Here is a 19,692-nt window from a genome sequence, read left to right as displayed (position 1 = left end):
CTGAAATAGCATCCCCATACACTTCTGAATCCACTCCCCAGAAGTCATTAATATTAATTCTTCCAGTATATGTATACCTACATATATATGTATATATGCACACACATATATCTATATGTCCATACATGATCATATGATTAGGTACAAATGTCTTTATGAGAAAATTCAAGAAACTTATTAGAGTCCTTAAATGTAATAGATATATCAGGATGCCTGGGTGGCTCAGTCGGTCAGGCGTCTGCCTTTGGCTCAGGTTGTGATGCTGGGGTCCTGGCATCAAGTCCCACATCGGGCTCCCTTTTCAGCAGGGAGACTGCTTCTCCCTCTGCCTCTGCTGCTCCCCTTGCTTGCTCTCTCTCTCTCTCTTGAACGGGTCGCAGGCTCGGTTAGCTCAGAGCGCGGCCGGAGGCCAGGGTGACGGGAGTCATTGGGCGCTGTTCTCTGAGGGCGCACTGAGGAGTGGGGCCCCGGGCTCTCGGCTCCTCCGGGCCGGAGACCGGGAGGCCGCCATCTTCATTCCCGTCTTCCAGAACCTCAGTTATACTTTTAAAGTAACATTAGTTTTCCCCCTAATTTAGGAAATAGTATGTCCCTCAGATGGTAAGTGGAAAAACTAAAGAAAAAACACCAGTTACTGCTCAGATATAATTACTTAACATTTTGGCATTTTTAGAAGCAGAATAGCTTGGTGTAACATTTCTCTAAGGCTGTATCCAGTATCCTCATTCTGGAGATTCACTGTGTACATTCTCGTATTTTAGGTTTAATACATTCCTCCAGTTAATTAGACACGGGTTGTTTTTTAAACTCTTAGGATAACGTTTATCCTAACTCACTGTGGTACCATCATGAGCACAGTAGGGTTTAGAATTAACTGGATTTGAATCCTGCCATTACCACTTACTAATTGTGAACTCTGGGCAAGTAACATTTACTTATAAAGTGCAAGGATAATAGCTATCCTTATAGCTCTTGTGAGAACCGAATGAGATTATATGTATAAAGTCTAACACATAGTGATCAATTATGGGGAAGCTGTTATTCTCTGTACTTAGATCTAGTTGAGGTCATACTGGTATGTAAATGTGTGTTGTATTTGCTCATTGTCACTGGTTTTCTGTGACCAGAACGACACTGTTAAGTCTTATTTAATTCTTTCTTTTTTAAAAAATATTTTATTTATTTATTTGACACAGAGAGAGAGAGATCACAAGTAGGCAGAGAGGCGCAGGCAGTGGGATGGGGAAAAGCAGGCTCCTCGCTGAGCAGAGAGCCTGATGCGGGGCTCGATTCCAGGACCCTGAGACCACGATCTGAGCTGAAGGCAAAGGCTTAACCCACTGAGCCACCCAGGTGCCCCTAATTCTTCTGTATGCTAGCTTTGAGAACATTTATGGCATTTATACAAAATCTTTTTTTAAGCAGGCGTTTATTCTTTATCTTTTATCCTGACACTAACCTTGCATTGTCGTTTGGTGACCATGTTACATTATTAGGTTTTTGTGAGTCTTAAAATTTATAAAAAAGTGCGTTTTCTTTAGCTTTATTTAGAGATGATCCAAATTGTGATTTTGAAGGTGATGGCAATCTTTTTAAGGGTAGAAATGTGCAAATAGTAAGTGTGAATCATTTCATGAGAAGTGATACCACGCAGGGCTGAACCAGTGACCATGCTAGATGGTGTGAGAATATACCATTGCCATCCTGTAAGTGACCTCAGGGATTAAAGCATGTAATGGAAAAAAGGATAAAGCATAGGTGTGAAAACCTTGATTTGAGTCTTGTACCCTCTCTACCCATTTTTTCCCATTTACTAGCTTAGTGAAATAAAGGAAAAGATAATTTCTCTCATTTTCCTTCACCCTAAATTGGAGTAACAAAAATAGTCCTGTTACTACTATGTAGTGAGGGTAAAATCAAAAGTGTATGAAAGCTTTTTGTAAACCATAAAACACTGTCTCATAGGAATGTTAGTTGTTACTAGGCTTGATTTTCTTTAACCTCTTGGGTCATTCTTGCTGTATATAAATCTATTTCAATTTTTTGTACGTGGTATTTTTTAATACCGTGTGATGATTAAAAGTACATGTGGACTCTCAAATACTCTGATTAGAAAGCTGGTTCTCAATTTTGGCTCCTTCAAATAGGCATTTATCTGAACTGAAGGAATACAAGAGGTATCATTTTTTTAAAATGGTATTAAATATTCAGTATTTTCTTCCAGGTGGTAGATGCAAGGGCAGGACCCAGTCTGAAGACTACATTGAAACCAAAGAAAGTGAAAACTCTATCTGGAAACAGGATAAAAAGCAACCAGATCAGTAAACTACAGAAGGAATTTAAACGTCACAGTAAGTTTGATATTAAAATATAGGTACTTAGGAATCATTGTTTGTTTTTTATTTTTGTCTGGGGGTGGCATATGGTATGTATAGGTTTGTTAAATTTATTTTAAAAACGTGTTTGAGGGTGTTGTGTACTGTAGAGCTATTTCTGTGGACTTGTGGAACTCTAATTTTGATGTCCTCAAAGTACTTTGACCAGCTACTTCTTCAGAATGTGTGGAGACCCCTCTGACCACTCAGATCTCATTATTACCATCTGAAACTTTCTAGAAGGTGGTTTCTCAAGCTTGTTCGCTTGTTTTATATGCATAAAGAAATTGAGTTCTGGAGATGTGCAGAAAAGGTATGTAAATAATTAGTGGACGGTATGACACTAAGGCCCAGGTTTTAGGAAGGTAACTTCAGAAATCATAATTCACAGATTGCAGTAAAATAAAGCTAGCCCCAGGACTTGAGGTTTCTGGGGCAGTGTGTGTTATGTGTGATGGAATGGGAAAGGAATGACAAACTAATATGGGCCCATATATATATATATATATATATATATTTTTTTTTTTTTTTTTTTTTTTAAAAGAGAGAGGGAGACAGCAAGAGAGGGAACACAAGCAGGGAGAGTAGGAGAGGGCGAAGCAGGGTCCCTGCTGAGCAAGAATCTCGATGTGGGACTCTTTCTCAAGGCCCCGGGATTATGACCTCAGCTGAAGACAGACAGATGCTTAACTGACTGAGCCACCCAGGTGCCCCAGAGCTTGTTCTAGAATAATGGTAAAAGATAGTTAAATATACCGATAAGGTAGAGTAAGGAAAGGAGAACTGTCATCTCTTGGACGTTTTGGTGTATGTACCAAGCATTTTACATACATAGCCATCTCAATGATTTGTCTTAGAGATTAGAATAGGAAGTAGAGTGGTGATTTAACCTTGACCCAGGTCACTTAGTAACGGTGATAGAGATGAATTCAACCTCTGGTTTGTCTTGACTTCAAAGCCCTGTGCTCTTTGAGTAATACCACCCTGCTCTTCTCTAGGGTAGTATAATCAATACTCACAACTTTGAAGTCTTTGCAGTTCTGCTGACTCTCTGCTTTTTTTAAGTAGGTGTTACTAGTCTATAGTTACTCTGATGATAGATTTATTTAATCTTCGACTAAAATATTTTAATACTTTGTAGTAAAATATTTAGGTATTATCAGATATGTGTATATTTAAATTATATGTGTTCTTTTCTTTTATTTAAAACATTTTTTCATCTAAGTTTTGACTTAAATTCCAGTTAACATACAGTGTAATATTAGTTTCAGGAGTAGAATTTAGTGATTTATTACTTACATATGATACATATGTACATATGATAATGAACAATGCTCCTTCCAATACCTGCCCTCCTTAATACCCATCCCCATTTAGCCCATTCTCCTCCCCACCCTTAAGTAACGCCTAGTTTGTTCCCTATAGTTAAGAGTCTGTTTTCTGCTTTGCCTCATTCCCACCCCCATGTTCATCTCTTTTATTTCTTAAGTTCCACATATAAGTGAAATCATATGGTATTTGTCTTTCTCTGACTGACCTGTTTTGGTTAGCATAATACTCTGTAGCTCTATCTACATCATTGCAGACCTTCTTTTAAAAGTCTCATTCTTGGGGCACCTGGGTGGCTCAGTGGGTTAAAGCCTCTGCCTTCGGCTCAGGTCATGGTCCCAGGGTCCTGGGATCGAGCCCCGCATCGGGCTCTCTGCTCGGCGGGGAGCCTGCTTCCTCCTCTCTCTGCTTGCCTCTCTGCCTACTTGTGATCTCTGTCTGTCAAATAAATAAATAAATAAAAATCTTAAAAAAAAAAGTCTCATTCTTTAGGGTTGTGTAATGCATGTGAGAGTGCACGCACATACATGCACACCCACCACCCCCCATCTTTATTCATTTATTTATATAGATGGACACTTGGGTTGCTTCCGTATCTTGGCCATTGTATATAATGCTACAGTAAACATATGGATGCCTGCATCTTTTCAAATTAGTGTTTTCATTTTCATATGGTAAATATGCAGTAGTGGAATTACTGGATCACATATTTCTATTTTTAAATTTTTGAGGGAACCTCCATACTGTTTTCTACAGTGGTTGTACCAGTTTGCATTCCCATCAGCAGTACACAAGGGTTCCCTTTTTCTTCACATCCTTATGAACACTTGTTATTTTTTGTCCTTTTTCTCTTTTTTTGGGAAAAATGTGTATTAAGGTCCTCTGTCCATTTTGTAACTGGATTGTTTATGTATGTTCCCTTCTTAATCATCTATCACCTGGGGAAAAGCAAAAGACTAACTCTACCCTCCATTCTTACTAAGTTTTAATAAACATTTGGGAAATAGCAATTTTCTTCTACCACTTGAAGGTTAAAGGAATTGATTATTCATATGTATATTCTCAGCTCCTCCCTTTAATTATGGGGAAAGTGATACCTGACTCAGTTTTGCCTTACCTAAGGGAATATGTCCGGTGTAATTTTAGATTTTTATTATAAAGCTCTGTTGTGGAGGGAGGGATTGAAGACTAAAAATAAGTCCCTTTGAAAAAGGTGTGTGGGCTTTGTAGGCTTAGACTGAAATGGGGTTTTCCCATGTGCATTGTGAATTGTTAGCACCTGTGTGCAACATCACAGTTTTGAGTTACTCCAATTTATATACATCACCCACTAAATGGTGTTCCTGCCTCTGGTTATATATTGCTTCCATGCATCTTGCATGTGCCTGACCTTTATTTTTATTTCTGAGATAGGCTTTCTTTTGTGTGGTGTACTGGAAAGGCATTAGACCTAGAGCTTGAAGATCTGGATTTTTGAGTTACTGTTCTTGAAACTTAACAAATATGTGACCTTTGTGGTACTTAACATTGAACTATATTGTTCTAATCTGAGAAATGGGGATAATCAAGTTAAAAAGGGTTTTGTAAAACAAAACAAATTCCTATATAATTGTTATTTTTTTTTAATCCTTAAAATCTACAGTAAATTCTGGTTGCTGTGGAATAAAGTTGAAAATCCATAGTGAGCCTCTTGGAAGTCCTATTTTAGGCAAAGAATATTTGGCCTGAATCAGTTCTCTTTCTGTGCATAGTGTGTTCTGCTTCTACTACTTTGCTCATCATCCCTACCTACCCCATGCTAACTAATTACTCCTTTGTGCCTTTTCAAATCCCACAATTTTTAAGATTTTAAAAATTGTAATTTTTTTGAAGAATTTCCAGCCCTGCATTCTAGAAGAGAATTTTCTTCCTTACAGCATTTTTATATAGTTAGTTGTATTCTAGTATCCCAAGTGTTAGATTAAACCATATGAAATTGCCATTTTTATGGGTAGAAAATGGTCTAATAAACTGCAGCTTCAAATGTTTGTTAGATATTAAGCACTTCCTAGGATGTGAGTTTTCTTGGCCAGCGTAGAGCTGATTGCTGCTGCTAATTGTTTGGGAAGCCTTTTAAAAACATTCCAGGAGACTTATTTCTTAAAGCCTGCTATTGAGGATTTTGTAGATAAACTTTTGTTGATACAAAGCACCATAAGCTCTAGTCATAGGTCTTTTTTTTTTCAGTCTGTTTCTTGCTGTGTAGGAAATGACATGGGGTTTGATATGTAATAGATATGTCCTTAATAAATATTGATTGGGGAGGGCACCTGGGTGGCACAGTGGGATATGTGTCAGACTCTTGGTTTTTCCTTGGGTTGTGATCTCAGGGTCAGGAGATGGAGGCTCCAGTTGGGCTCCACGTTCAGCATGGAGTCTGCTTGAGACCCTTTCTCCCTCTCCCCATGCCCCTTCCCCCACTTGCATGCTCTCATTCTCTCAAATAAATAAATAAATCTTTAAAAACAATTAATTTGAGGGGCGCCTGGGTGGCTCAGTGGGTTAAAGCCTCTGCCTTCGGCTCAGGTCATGATCTCAGAGTCCTGGGATTGAGCCCCACATCGGGATCTCTGCTCAGCAGGGAGCCTGCTTCCTCCTCTCTCTCTGCCTGCCTCTCTGCCTACTTGTAATCTCTGTCTGTCAAATAAATAAATAAAATCTTTAAAAAAAAAAAACGATTAATTTGAAATGAAACAAGATGGGATTGGGAGGGAGACAAACCATAAGAGTCTCTTTTTAAAAGATTTTATTTATTTATTTATTTTAAAGATTTTATTTATTTATTTGAGAGAGAGACAGTGAGAGAGCATGAGCTAGGAGAAGGTCAGAGGGAGAAGCAGACTCCCCATGGAGCTGGGAGCCCGATGTGGGACTCGATCCCGGGACTCCGGGATCATGACCTGAGCCGAAGGCAGTCGTCCAACCAACTGAGCCACCCAGGCGTCCCTATTTATTTATTTTTTGAAAGACAAAGATCACAAGCAGGTAGAGAGGCAGGCAGAGAGAGAGGAGGAAGCAGGCTCCCTGCCGAGCAGAGAACCCAATGTGGGGCTTGATCCCAGGACCCTGAGATTATGACCTGAGCCGAAGGCAGAGGCTTTAATCCACTGAGCCACCCAGGTGCCCCCATAAGAGACTCTTAATCTCACAAAACAAACTGAGGGTTGCCGGGTGTAGGGAGAGGGTGGTGGGGTTATGGACCCTGGGGAGGGTATGTGCTTTGGTGAGTGCTATGAAGTGTATAAACTTGGCGATTCACAGACCTGTACATTATATGTTAATGTACATTATATGTTAATAAAAAATAAAAATTTTTTAAAAAAGATTTATTTGGTTCTTTGAATTGGGCGAGTGCTCTATCCACCTTTATGAGGAGTGGGGAATGTGGTAAGCTCAGCCCTTATTTGAGAAATTGTTGTCACTGGAGAATAGCAATATGAAAGCCTTAGAGCATGGTGACCATCAACCAAAAGATTTACTTTCTGGCTTGTAAATTCGACTTGTCTTTTAAGGGCAAAAATAATAAATCATGTTTAGCTTATATCTAATGAATTGCCTTTTGAAATTAAGATCTGTTGTTTTTCCTTTATAGGTAAGGTATTTTTTTTTTTGGTTGCTTTTAAGATTTTTTTCCTCTGTCTTAAGCTTTAAGAAATTAAATTCTTAGTATTGATTGCTTTGAGTACATCCTGTTTGGAGTTTTTTTCAGCTTCTTGAATATATCGGTTTATGTCTCTTGCCAAATTTGGCAAATTCTTAGCCTTTATATATCTTTGAGTACATTTTCACCTCCGCCCTCTCTCTCTTTCCAGGACTGCAGTGACACAAATGCAGATTTTTGGTTATAGTCCCAGAGGTCTCTAAGTCTCTATTCAGTTTTGTCTGTGTTGTTCAGGTTGGGTAATTTCTGTTGTTCTTTTTTCCAGTTCATTGATTGTTTCCTCTCTCCCCTCCATTCTGCTGTTAAGCACATCCACTGAGCTTTTTATTTCATTTGTTGTCTCCGCCCCCCCCTCGCCGCCCAGTTCAAATTTCAGTTCCACTTTGTTCTTCTTTGTAGCTTTTGTTTATTTTTTAAACTGAGATCTGGGCGCCTGGGTGGCTCAGTGGTTAAAGCCTCTGCCTTCGGCTTGGGTCATGATCTCAGGGTCCTGGGATCGATTCCCGCATCGGGATCTCTGCTCAGCAGGGAGCCTGCCTCCTCCTCCTGTCTCTCTCTGCCTGCCTCTCTGCCTACTTGTGATCTGTCTGTCAAAAAAAAAAAAAAATTTATAAACTGAGATCTATTCACAGAGACTCTTTTTTCATTTGTTTCAGTCATGTTCATGATGGCTTACTGAAGCATTTTTGTCAATAATTGTTAAAATCTTGGTCAGTTAATTCTAACATCTCTGTCATCTTGGTGCTAGTATCTGCTTACCTTTTCTTTAAGTTTGAGATCTTGGTTCTGGATATGGGGGGTTTTAAATTATTAAATTCTTGGTTCTGGATATGGGGGGTTTTAAATTATTAAATTATTTCATTCATTCATTCTTTCTTTCTTAATTATTTTTTTTATTTTTTAAAGTAAATTGTGCCCTGGGTATGGAACTTGGAAGTCATGACCCCAGGATCAAGAGTAGAGTGCTCTGTTAACTAAGTTCTACCATAGGTGCCCCTATGAGGGATTTTTTTTTTTTTTTTAAGATTTCTTTATTTGAGAGAGAGAGAGAGAGTGCACACAAGCAGGGGAAAGGGCAGAGAGAAAGAGAGAGAAGTCCTCAAGTAGACTGCCTGCTGAGCACAGAGCCTGACATGGGGCTTGATCCCAGGACCCTGAAATCATAACCTGAGCTGGAATCAAGAGACGCTTAACTGATTGAGCCACCTGATGCCCCTCTTTTTTTCCCTTTCTTTCTTTTTTTAAAAAAGTAGTTTCCATGCCTGGGATGGAGCCCCAAATGGGATCCAAACCCATGGCCCTGAGATCAAGACCTGAGCGGAAATCATGAGTTGGGCACTTAACCGGCAGAGCTGCCCAGGCACCCCTGAGACATTTTTTTAAATTGAAACCTGTGGAATTTAAGAAACAAAACAGAAAACATAGAGAAAGGAAAGAAAAAATCAGATGAAAATAGTGAGGCAAACCATTAATAGACTCTTAACTGTAGGGAACAAACTTGGGGGGGAAGGTGGGGAGGTGGGTGGGAGGATGGGTAACTGGATGATGGGGCATTAATAAGGAGGGCACTTTAATGAGCACTGGGTGTTATATGCACCTGATAAATCACTGAATTCTACCTCTGAAACTAATAATACAGTATGTGTTAATTGAATTTAAATAAAAATAAATTGATACCCGGACATTTAAAAATTATGTTATGGATCTTCTTATTTAAACCTTTGATTTTACTGGCTTTTTTGGACACCCCTATAGCAGAACTGTTAAAAGTTACTGCCTAGTGGTGTTAAAAGTCAGTCCCCCCCCACCCAGCTCCACTGACACCTGAGGTGGAAGGAGCTCCTCATTGCAGTGGTTTGGGGGTGGAAGTTAAAGTTCTCGCATGGTAGGGGTATTCATTCCTGGTGGGCCATGGTGAAAGTCCTGATTCTTCAACATGCTTCCCTTTGACAGTGTGGTGGCGTTGTAGGTTTCATACCAATTGTAGGTTTCATACCAATCTTAATGAAGATAGAAATCTTAGGCTCCCTACTTGGCCTGTGCTGGGGTGGGTGCAATTGGGCCCCTTTTTTCTGTGGTGCTTGAATAGAGTGATTATTGTCTAATAAAAGTTTCCTGTCTTTATTAGGCTGCCACTTCCTCCTGGCCTTTTGTTTAAAGATCAGGGTTTTGTTGGCACTTTTTTTTGAGGGGGGTGGTCTATACCTATTGGCATTTCTGGGTTGCTGGCTTTTCTGTCTTCAAGACTGGGATTTATGAGGCAAAAAGAAAACCCATGAAAACTAGGGAACTCACCACCGCGTCTTTCCTTGGGTCAAGCTCTCTAACTGTTGTCAGCTTTCAGAGTCTTTAGGTTTGTTTTGTACGTAATATCCAGGGTTTTTAGTTGTACTTTATTAGTAGGAAGAATGGGGCAAGGTGTCTATTCTTACCTTCCTGGAGGCTTATAGTCCTCATTTTCTTTCAAAAACACTTTCGTACAAATGTCTTCAAATACCAGTAGTAAATAGAAAATAAATTCTTTTTTTCTTTTTACTAATTCATTCACAGTTTTTATGCTGAGCCTTAGTTGCATATAATGAAATTATACATTTTTTTTTGTCTTTATTACAGATTCTGATGCTCACAGTACCACCTCAAGTGCCTCCCCAGCTCAGTCTCCTTGCTATAGTAACCAGTCAGATGATGGCTCAGATACAGAGATGGCCTCTGGCTCTAACAGAACGCCAGTTTTTTCCTTTTTAGATCTCACATACTGGAAAAGGTAAAAGCAACAGAAAATATCTCTATAACCAGCATACCTTCTTAATTACAGGCGATGGTTTCCCACTTCCTTAGCAATTAAATGGCATTTGGCAAACAGCTGGTAGCACACCTGTTTGGAGGTGGATTAAGCAAGAATTGAGCTGAGAGTTGGGATTTTGTGTGCTTTCCTATTAAAATGGATGTAAAATAAAAATCACATTAGGGAACCTAAATTTCCTATAATGGAATAGACTAGTGTGACTGTTCTCTGACTAGTTCTCTCACTGAAAAAAGTAAAAGCTAGAAATACATATTTTTTTAAGTCTTTAAAAATAGCATTCATAAGTAAATTAATAGGAATAATCAGAGACCAAACTGCTAAGTGAATGTGGGACCCCCAAAGTCAAGGAAGAGAGAATAGACCAGGAAAGAATAGTCAAAGAGAAAGTGATTTAAGGATTTTTCTTTTTCACAGATTTGGGAATACTAATGAAAGTGAGATAATAAGCATTTATCTCATGATAGAGAAAATTCACCCATAGATGGCTTATTACAGTGAAACTGTGGAACATAAAAAACAGATCTTTAAGCAGTGAGGGAAAAAAGACATTATTTTCAAAGGAACAGCAAACATACAAAGCAGAGTTCTCAGCATGAACAAAGGAAGTAAAAAAACAATAGATTGATATCTGTAATGGACCAAGGGTTAGTAACTCTCAACCTAGAATTATATGTAGCAAAAGTTTCCTTTGTGTGGGGCACCTGGATGGCTCAGTTGGAAGAGCATGCGACTCTTGATCTTGAGCTTGTGAGTTTGAGCCCCACGTTGGGTATAGAGATTACTTAAAATAAATGAACTTTTAAAAAAATTATCTTTTATGAATAAGAGCATAAGACTTTTTTTTTTAAGATTTTATTTATTTATTTGACAGAGATTACAGGTAGGTAGAGAGGCAGGCAGGCGGGGGTGGGAAGCAGGCTCCCCGCCTAGCAGAGAGCCTGATGTGGGCCAGGACCCTGAGATCATGACCTGAGCTGAAGGCAGAGGTTCAACCCACTGAGTTACCCAGGTGCTCCAAGACTTTTTGACTGGGAAAAAAATTTGAGAATTTGCTGCCAAGTTGACCCTAAACATGAGAGTTCTACAGGTAGAAAAAGATCCAAGATTAAAATTCTGAGGGTAAAGAAAGTAGCAAACATTTAGGTAAATTTAAACAAACACTGACTGCTTGAAATAAGAGTAGTTGGAGTAAAAACAGAGAAAGAATTACAAGACAACAGTATCATTTAAGTCTAGACAATAAAAGTGATAGGAGTTAAGGTATCCTAGCATCCTTTGCAATGTTAAGAATAAATACATTGAATAACTTTGTGACTAGATGAACTATGTCACCACTAAAAGAATAGGTAGAGTGAAAACCTCCAGAGTCAAAAAGGGGAGGGCAAAAAGCTTAAAAATTACTGAAATATACCTAACAAAACAAGATGAAAGTAGGAAACCTCTATATATTTGTAAATTAAGAAACCATGAGTCCAGAGGAGAAAGTATAATATAAATGAGAAAATCTTTATAAATAAAGAGTAACTGAAAAATAGCATGAATCAGAACATATGGTATGAAGTTTAAAAGAAGTGGAGGGAGGGGGCGCCTGGGTGGCTCAGTGGGTTAAGCCGCTGCCTTCGGCTCAGGTCATGATCCCAGGGTCCTGGGATCGAGTCCCGCATCGGGCTCGCTGCTCAGCGGGAAGCCTGCTTCCCTTCCTCTCTCTCTGCCTGCCTCTCTGCCTACTTGTGATCTCTGTCTGTCAAATAAATAAATAAAATCTTTAAAAAAAAAAAAAAAAGGTGGAGGGAAAGTTAATGCCTTTATTTATTTATTTAAGATTTTATTTATTATTTGACAGAGACCTTGTGTAAGAGAGCACAGAGCACGTGCACAAGCAGGGAGAGCAGGAGGGGGAGAAGCAGGCTTCCTACTGAGCAGGGACCCTGATATGGGGCTGGATCCCAGGACCCTAGGATCATGACCTGAGCTGAAGACACTTAGCTGACTGAGCCACTCAGGCGCCCCAAGTTAATGTCTTTAATTCTTAGAAAAGAAAGACTAAAAATAAATGAAGTGATATGTATCCAGTTTAAAGATTAATGAAGCCCACTACAAAGAAAAATAAAAGCAAGGAGGTCTTGGAAATATGAGTAGTAACAAAGGGAGTAGGATCAGTAAGGATAAGAGTTGGATCTTGAAAAAGACCTGACCAAAAAAAACTATTAGAGATGAAGCAGATAAAGAAAAGAGAGATAATACACATAAGCATCTTGGATAACAAAAGGGAGATTAGCTATAAATAAAACAAATTTTAGGGACTCTTGGGTAGTTCAGTCTGTTAAGCATCTGCCTTCAGCTCAGGTCCCAGGGTTTTGGGATCAAGTCCCACATTGGGCTCCTTGCTCAGCAGGGAGCCTGCTTCTCTCTGCCTGCTGTTCCCCCTGCTTGTGTTCTCTCTCTGTTTCTCACTCTGACAAATAAATAAAATCTAAAAAAACCCCAAAACATTAAAAGTCAGTAGGACATTACAAACATCTGTATGCCAGTAAATTGAACATATAGGTGAAGTGGATACATTAATAGAAAAAGTTTACCTAAATTGTCTCAAGAAAAAAATAGAAAACCTGTATAGTCTTACAATAAGTTGAATCATCGGTCAGTCTTCCCTCCATAAACCTCAGGTACATTTAGGCAAGTTCTGCCAGACATTCTAGAAACAAATAATTCTGATCTTGCATTGGCTTTTTCAGATTATAAATAAAAGAGAGCGTAGGCTCCAAGCATTCTATGAGGCTAACATAACTTCAAAACCAAAAGAGTATATCATGACCAGAGTAGATTTATTCTAGGGGTATAATTGGTTTAAACATTAAAAATCAACTGATAGAAATTTGTCGCATTGACAGTTTATAAAGGAGGGGGAAAATGCCTATCATCTTAGCAGTACTTTGAAGATGCTTGATAAATTTGAATGTTTCTTCAAAGTTTAGAATAAAACCCTAAGTAAATAGGAATACAAGGGAATCACATTGATAGATAATTGTCATTTACAGGTTAACATGAACATGTTTCCTTTTCTGTATCCCAGCAACATAATATAGAAAACATTTAGGTACGCATTGATGCCTGTAACATGTTTGTAGTAGGGGAAGTTACAGAAAAGCAGAGTGGATAAATAAATTGTGGTATGTTTACCTGGTAGAATACTATACATAAAATACAATAAAAGCTCTAACAATAGGTATGAACCTCAATGTTGAGCAAAAAAAATTGCGGCATAGAACGATTCCATATATGTGTTTCTTTTAAATAGGAGATAACCAAGCAATATATGTTGAGATGCTGATGTGGTAAAACTATGAAGTGTAAAGGAAAAAGGCAGTGATAAGCTTAAAATGAAGGCGGAGAGAATGAGATGGGGTAGGGTGGGATTGGAGAGGGGCATACAGGGGTACGTCATTATTTTTTTCCATAGATTATGTGATCCATGGATGTTTTGTTGTACTGTCATTTTTTATGCTTTATGTATATTTGATTATATTTACCAGTTGTTTCCGCCTGTTTATGATGGCTGTTTGTTTTTTTTCCCCTCCAAGAGTCAGTGATTTTTAGAGGAAACGGTTCGTAATGTTAGGAGCAGCTTCTGAACCTGACTGCTGTCTCTAAGAATGACTCCTGACCCCCTTAATATTTGATAAGCTTCCAGTGTGACATTTAAGGGGCCTGGGTAATTCACATAACTTAGCTAATTGGGGGGTCTCTCTAGGAGCCTTTCAGTTGGAAAGTTTGCTCTCATCCTGTACTTAGTTATAAGGATGTAGATTTTTTTCCCCTTTGTTTTCTTGTACTAATAGTTTTCTACCTTATTAATCTATTTCTCTCCCATTTTTCTCTTTTAGACAGAAAATATGTTGTGGGATTATCTATAAAGGCCGTTTTGGGGAAGTCCTCATTGACACGCACCTATTCAAGCCTTGCTGCAGCAATAAGAAAACAGCTGCTGAGAAGCCGGAGGAGCAGGGGCCAGAGCCTCTGCCCATCTCCACTCAGGAGTGGTGACTGAGGTTTAGGTAGAAGGGGAACAAAAATGATTTAAATTTTGCAAAGAAAACAAAGCAACAAAACCCTCCTATTTTTAACTCGGATACCTGCTATTCTGCCAAAAGACAATTTCTAGAGTAGTTTTGAATGGGTTGTTACTTCTCCAGTTCCACAAACTCTGAAGCCAGTGTCTAGCTTACTAAAAGAAAAAAAAAAGTGTACATAATATTTAAGATGCTGAGTATCTCATAGGAAAGCTGAATGCTGCTGTAAAGTGCTCTTTAAGTCTTTTTTTTTTTCCTTAATCCCCTTCTAATGAATGAAACTAGGGGAATTTCAGGGGACAGAGATGGGATTTGTTGTATGATAAACGTATGTAGTTTTAGTCTTTCTATATTGAGAAGCAGTGGTTGGGGCATTTTTTAAGATGGCTGGCTATACTTGTTTCCTTCATGATAATAAATTTGTCATAACTCAGTAACATGGACTTGCCCCTAGAGGTAGTTGTTAATAATTTTGCAATAATAAGGTCTTGCCAAGGTTCTGATGATTCAAACCTGTACTACTGAATATGAAGCAGGACAGACTGAGCTCTCTGGTGCAAATACCTTGAAGGAGTAATTTCTAAATATACAGAGAGGTAACTTAACTGTATATGTTGCATCCTCTGTCACCTCCCTCCATATTGATATTTGATAAAGATTTTAATCTATACTGAAACTTCTAAAACAGAATCAAAGCTCCTCTGGGGAAATGTCAAGTTTTAGGATGAGCAATCCTAAAGGAATAGTACCAAAGCATTACCACATGGTAGAGATCACATTCTATTAAAAAGGTTAAATTATCTGAAAAAATGTGCAAGTCTTCAGGATGGCACACACAAATAAACAAAGGTTAATGCTTCTTGGGGCACATTTCTTAGAGGGCTTGCCTAGTGTGTAAATAATTGACTTTTGTTTGTGTTACATGACTGGTGACTTCATTGAAAATCTGCACAATTCAGTTTTAGCTCTGGATTACTTCAGTTGACCTTTGTGAAGGTTTTATCTGTGTAGAGTGGTTGTTTGACTTGTTTTAACCTATTAGGGTTTTGGGTTTCTTTTCACTCTATATTAAAGTAAAATTCTACTAAAAGAAAAGAGGTGTGTGTTAATGCTGAGTGGGTTGGTTTAGGTTTGGCTTCTTGTAGTCAGGCATTGTGAACCTTGAGATACTCGATGATAAATCCTGAACATGGAGCTCTTCAGTTCTAAAGTCTTCTTTTGAAAGCCTTTTATTTGAACCCAAACCAAAGTACTCTCATTGCCTCTTTTCTAAACGTTCAGGAAGAACATACCACCAGTTCATACTTTTCATAATAAGGGAGGATCATTTGCCTGCCTTATAGTAACATAACTCAGTGCTTATTTTTAAAACTGGATTTTAAAAATTGGATAGTATAAATAACAGTAAGGAGTGAGCCACTTTTTATGGGCACCCTATAGTTTTATAGTTCTTAATCTAAACCTAAAATTTTATATTTCTTCCTTATGGCAAAAACTACAAGCCACCATATGCACAGACTACACAGTGAGTTGGGTTGGCTCTCCCACAGCCTTTGAGGTGTATTACAAGAGTCCCAGCCATTATCATCTTCCTCCTGTTATTTTGAAATGGTTTTTTTTTTTTTTTTTGTACATTTTGGCTACAGTGTTGGTGGTAGAATATACTATAATATGGATCATCTCTACTTCTGTATTTATTTATTTATTACTAGACCTCAACCACAGTCTTCTTTTTCCCCTTCCACCTCTTTGCCTGTAGGATGTACTGTATGTAGTCATGCACTTTGTATTAATATATTAGAAATCTACAAATCTGTTTTGTACTTTTTATACTGTTGGATACTTATAATCAAAACTTTTACTTAGGGTATTGAATAAATCTAGTCTTACTAGAAAATAAAAGAAGCTGTTTCGTGGCTTTGTTTAAAAGGTGTTCTTAGTTAAGAAAAACTAATGTTTTTGGCCTTCCCAGATACTCAGTTTAACTCCGTAAGTTTTATAATAAGCCATGAAGAAAAAAACTCCTCTTTACTGAGAGATACTTTAAAATAAAAGACATTGTAACTGACACGATCAATAATTAACTTTAGTAGGTAAGATGATTTTAATAATGAAGAACAAAATCTCTCCAGTGGTTGGTTTATTCCTTTTTTTCCCCTTATTTCTTTTCTGTGCTTTTGTTTTGTATTTTATTTTTATTTTGTCTTACTATTTTTTTTTAAATGTCTCCAGTGTTTTAATGTCTATGATGTGGTTTTACTGTTACTGTCTGTTGGCATAGTGGGAATCCTCATTGAGACTTTAAAGAAATTATAAAAACTCATTATAGGGAAAGGTGGATTATGGCATTGGAGTCAGATAATGGTCTCTAATTTCTGGCTCTGCCTCTTTATTAGCCATTTGAGTCACTTGGCCTTTGTGAGCCTCCAAACTTCTGTAAAATAATTTACAGAATTATGAGGAATCTAAGGGTGTGATCCGTATCAACTTTATTTTTTTTTAAAGATTTTATTTATTTGAGGGGCGCCTGGGTGGCTCAGTGGGTTAAGCCTCTGCCTTCAGCTCAGGTCATGATCCCAGGGTCCTGGGATCGAGCCCTGCATCTTGTTTCTGCTCAGCAGGGAGCCTGCTTCCTCCTCTCTCTCTCTGCCTGCCACTCTTGTGATCTCTATGTCAAATAAATAAATAAATAAAATCTTTTAAAAAATAGATTTTATTTCCTTGAGAGAGCAGGGGTATAGGGGGTTGCGGCGGGAGAGGGAGAAGCAGACTCCTGCTGAGCAGGAACCCTATGCGGAGGCTCTCCATGGGACCCAATCCCAGGATCCTGAGGTCATGAAGCCGAAGGCAGGCACTCAACTGACTTGAGCCACTCAGGTGCTGCCATATCAAAGTTTTTTTTTTTTTTTTTAAAGATTTTATTTATTTGATAGAGACAGAGACCACAGCTAGGCAGAGAGGTAGGCAGAGAGAGAGGTGGAAGCAGGCTCCCCGCTGAGCAGAGAGCCCAATGTGGGGCTTGATCCCAGGACCCTGAGATCATGACCCGAGCAGAAGGCAGAGGCTTAACCCACTGAGCCATCCAGGTGCCCCCATATCAAAGTTTTAAGAACAGGTGATTAGTTGGGAAAGATAAATCCTGTGGGCCAAACTTTCTAAGCTACAGTTAAGGGTTTTTTTGTTTTGTTTTAAGATTTTATTTGCTCATTTGAGAGGGGGAGAGAGAGAGAGAGAGAATCGTAGAACAGGGAGGGAGAAACTGACTCCCTGCTGAGCTGGGAGCTTGACTGTGGGGCTTGATTCCAGAACCCTGAGATCACAACCCCAGTGGAAGGCAGATGCCTGACCATCAGAGCCATCTAGGCACCCCATACAGTTAAGGTTTAAATTTGGTTTAGAGTGGTCCAGGTGATTTGCCAACACCTGATCTGGTACTGTGACGTTACCAAGTTAACCTGAAGTTAAACTCGGGTTGTTGGCAGAAATCATTTCCTGTGACTTCAGGATGGAGAACCCAGATTCATTAACTGGCTGCAGGGCTTCTAGGTTCCTTGCCACCCAGTTCTTCTGATGTGGCTGTTTGCTGCATCAAGCCCACAGGTCTCCAGAGCCAGTTTGTTAGTCTAAGTCTCCTCGGGTCCTGCCAACATTCAGATGAAGATGACACAATGAATACCACGAGGTGGGGTGTGGGGCTCATGTGGGACATCTTAGAAGTGTTTGCCACGGCACCTCATTTTCTTTTCTGACTGAATCACTCGAAATTAGACCTCTTAGCCCTACATTACAAGTGCTTTCTGTAGCAAGTTTAAAAAGTTCCTCTACTGTGGGTCAGGCACTTTTAAACATTGTTTAAACAACTTTGCAAAGTTAAAAAAAACAAAACAACAAAACAACAAAAACCTGTTCTCAGGTGAGTGGAGGTGCCAGGAGGTCTTTTGTAACTTAAATGAAACCAACTTTGCTGATTCCAAAGCCTTTCCTCACTGAATTGGCCCCATCCCTACTATAGCAGTGGTATTGTCTTAACCGGTCTTTGGAGGTGGTTACCTTGTTCTGTTTTGAAGGCTGAAAATGAGAGGCAAGTGTTACCCTTGCTGAGAGGTTGGCTGATGCAGTCTAAATCAGTTGATCAAGTTTTGTTTCTCAATTGTGGTGTACCTATTAATATACTGTCTTTCTGTGTAGTGAAACAACAGGATATTCTAAAAATAAATGAAGGTAGCCAGAGCCCATGGCTTGCTTTGCAGTGAAGGATGGAAGATGTCCGGGGATCCTCTTCATTCAGCGTTCCTATAACAGTTTCCTACTGCTCCAGATATAGCATTGGGGTACTCTGGCAATCATTTCTGTGTGATGTTCAGAGAACTGAGAAGGGACGAAAATGCCAAATAGGATCAAAGATAATTTCACAGGCTTATATTCTCAAGGAAAGGGATCTGAAGGTTCTAACAATTTCTCGAACTGTAGAGTTTGGTTACTCATTGTGATCATGAGAATGCTTTAGGTTTCAGATATCTTGCACCCTAGTTAGAAGCTGCTTTTTATTGTATGTTGAGTTAGGGAGTCTTGGACATACTTAGTTGCAGGCTTCAGTGTAAAAGAGCTTAATCTTGTAGTTTAGAGAACTGGAAAGATTTTGGCAAAGCCTGTCCTTTGTTTCAGTGCTTGAAAGGGGTGGGGGAATAATTTGCTCCATTTTAGAACTTCAGTTGTCTATGCTCAGCTTACATTAGCTTTAACATTGCCTGGGGTTTTTGTTTTTGCTTTTTTATAGTTACAAGAAAGAGCAGTTGTTTTAAATATCAAAAATTAAGACTCAAAATCCTCAAGATGATTCAGCAAGTCATTGATCAGTAGGATTAAAATAGGAACCTGAACAATTATGTCTTCCCCACACATAACCTTTTTAAGGTAACAAGTGTGTTCTTTGCCTCCAACCACCTTTACGATCCACCCCGGTGTTGATTCTGTGCCCATCCAGGGACCACTGGTAGCTTTCTCATGGGGCATTCCAAAGCCCTCAGTTTTTTCATTCAGCCCCTCAGTTGCACTTGATACAATGGATAGTATCTTCAAATATTCTTGGCTGATAACACAGCAACTTCTAGGTTTTCCTACCTCAGATGCCCGCTGGTCCCAGGGTCATCTTCGGCCCTCTTTCTGGGCCATCTCCACTTCCCACCATCCCAGATACTATCTAAAAATATGTTGGCATCTCTCAAGTCTATCTCCAGAGCTTTTTATCACTCAGGGTGCTGGCAGGAAGTAGATGACTTACTGAAAATGTATAATTTGAGGAAAACTTAATAAAGGGACTTAAGGCGGTGCACAGGGTGTAGGGAAACCTGAGTAGAATGCAGTTCTCAGGCCTGGTAACACTAGGACTAGTAATCTTGGGGTGCTTTTACC

The 19,692-nt window shown here is 39.0% G+C and overlaps 1 protein-coding gene across 4 annotated transcripts in view; it reads left to right on the top strand.

Annotated features, from left to right (window-relative positions):
* SINHCAF (SIN3-HDAC complex associated factor) overlaps window positions 1-16,182 on the top strand; it is a 32,983-nt gene extending 16,801 nt beyond the window's left edge. For all 4 annotated transcript variants that reach the window (XM_047742115.1, XM_047742117.1, XM_047742118.1 and 1 more), the window contains exons 4-6: window positions 2,225-2,351; window positions 10,018-10,168; window positions 14,095-16,182. In XM_047742115.1, coding sequence (XP_047598071.1) covers window positions 2,225-2,351; window positions 10,018-10,168; window positions 14,095-14,254 — 438 coding nt within the window. In that variant the 3' untranslated portion in view covers window positions 14,255-16,182. The remainder of the gene's footprint in view (window positions 1-2,224; window positions 2,352-10,017; window positions 10,169-14,094) is intronic.
* The last annotated feature ends 3,510 nt before the right edge of the window (window positions 16,183-19,692 follow it).

Source organism: Lutra lutra, chromosome 8 (assembly GCF_902655055.1).
Source record: "Lutra lutra chromosome 8, mLutLut1.2, whole genome shotgun sequence".
Classification (NCBI taxonomy): domain Eukaryota; kingdom Metazoa; phylum Chordata; class Mammalia; order Carnivora; family Mustelidae; genus Lutra; species Lutra lutra.
This window is presented reverse-complemented; position numbering and strand designations above follow the sequence as displayed.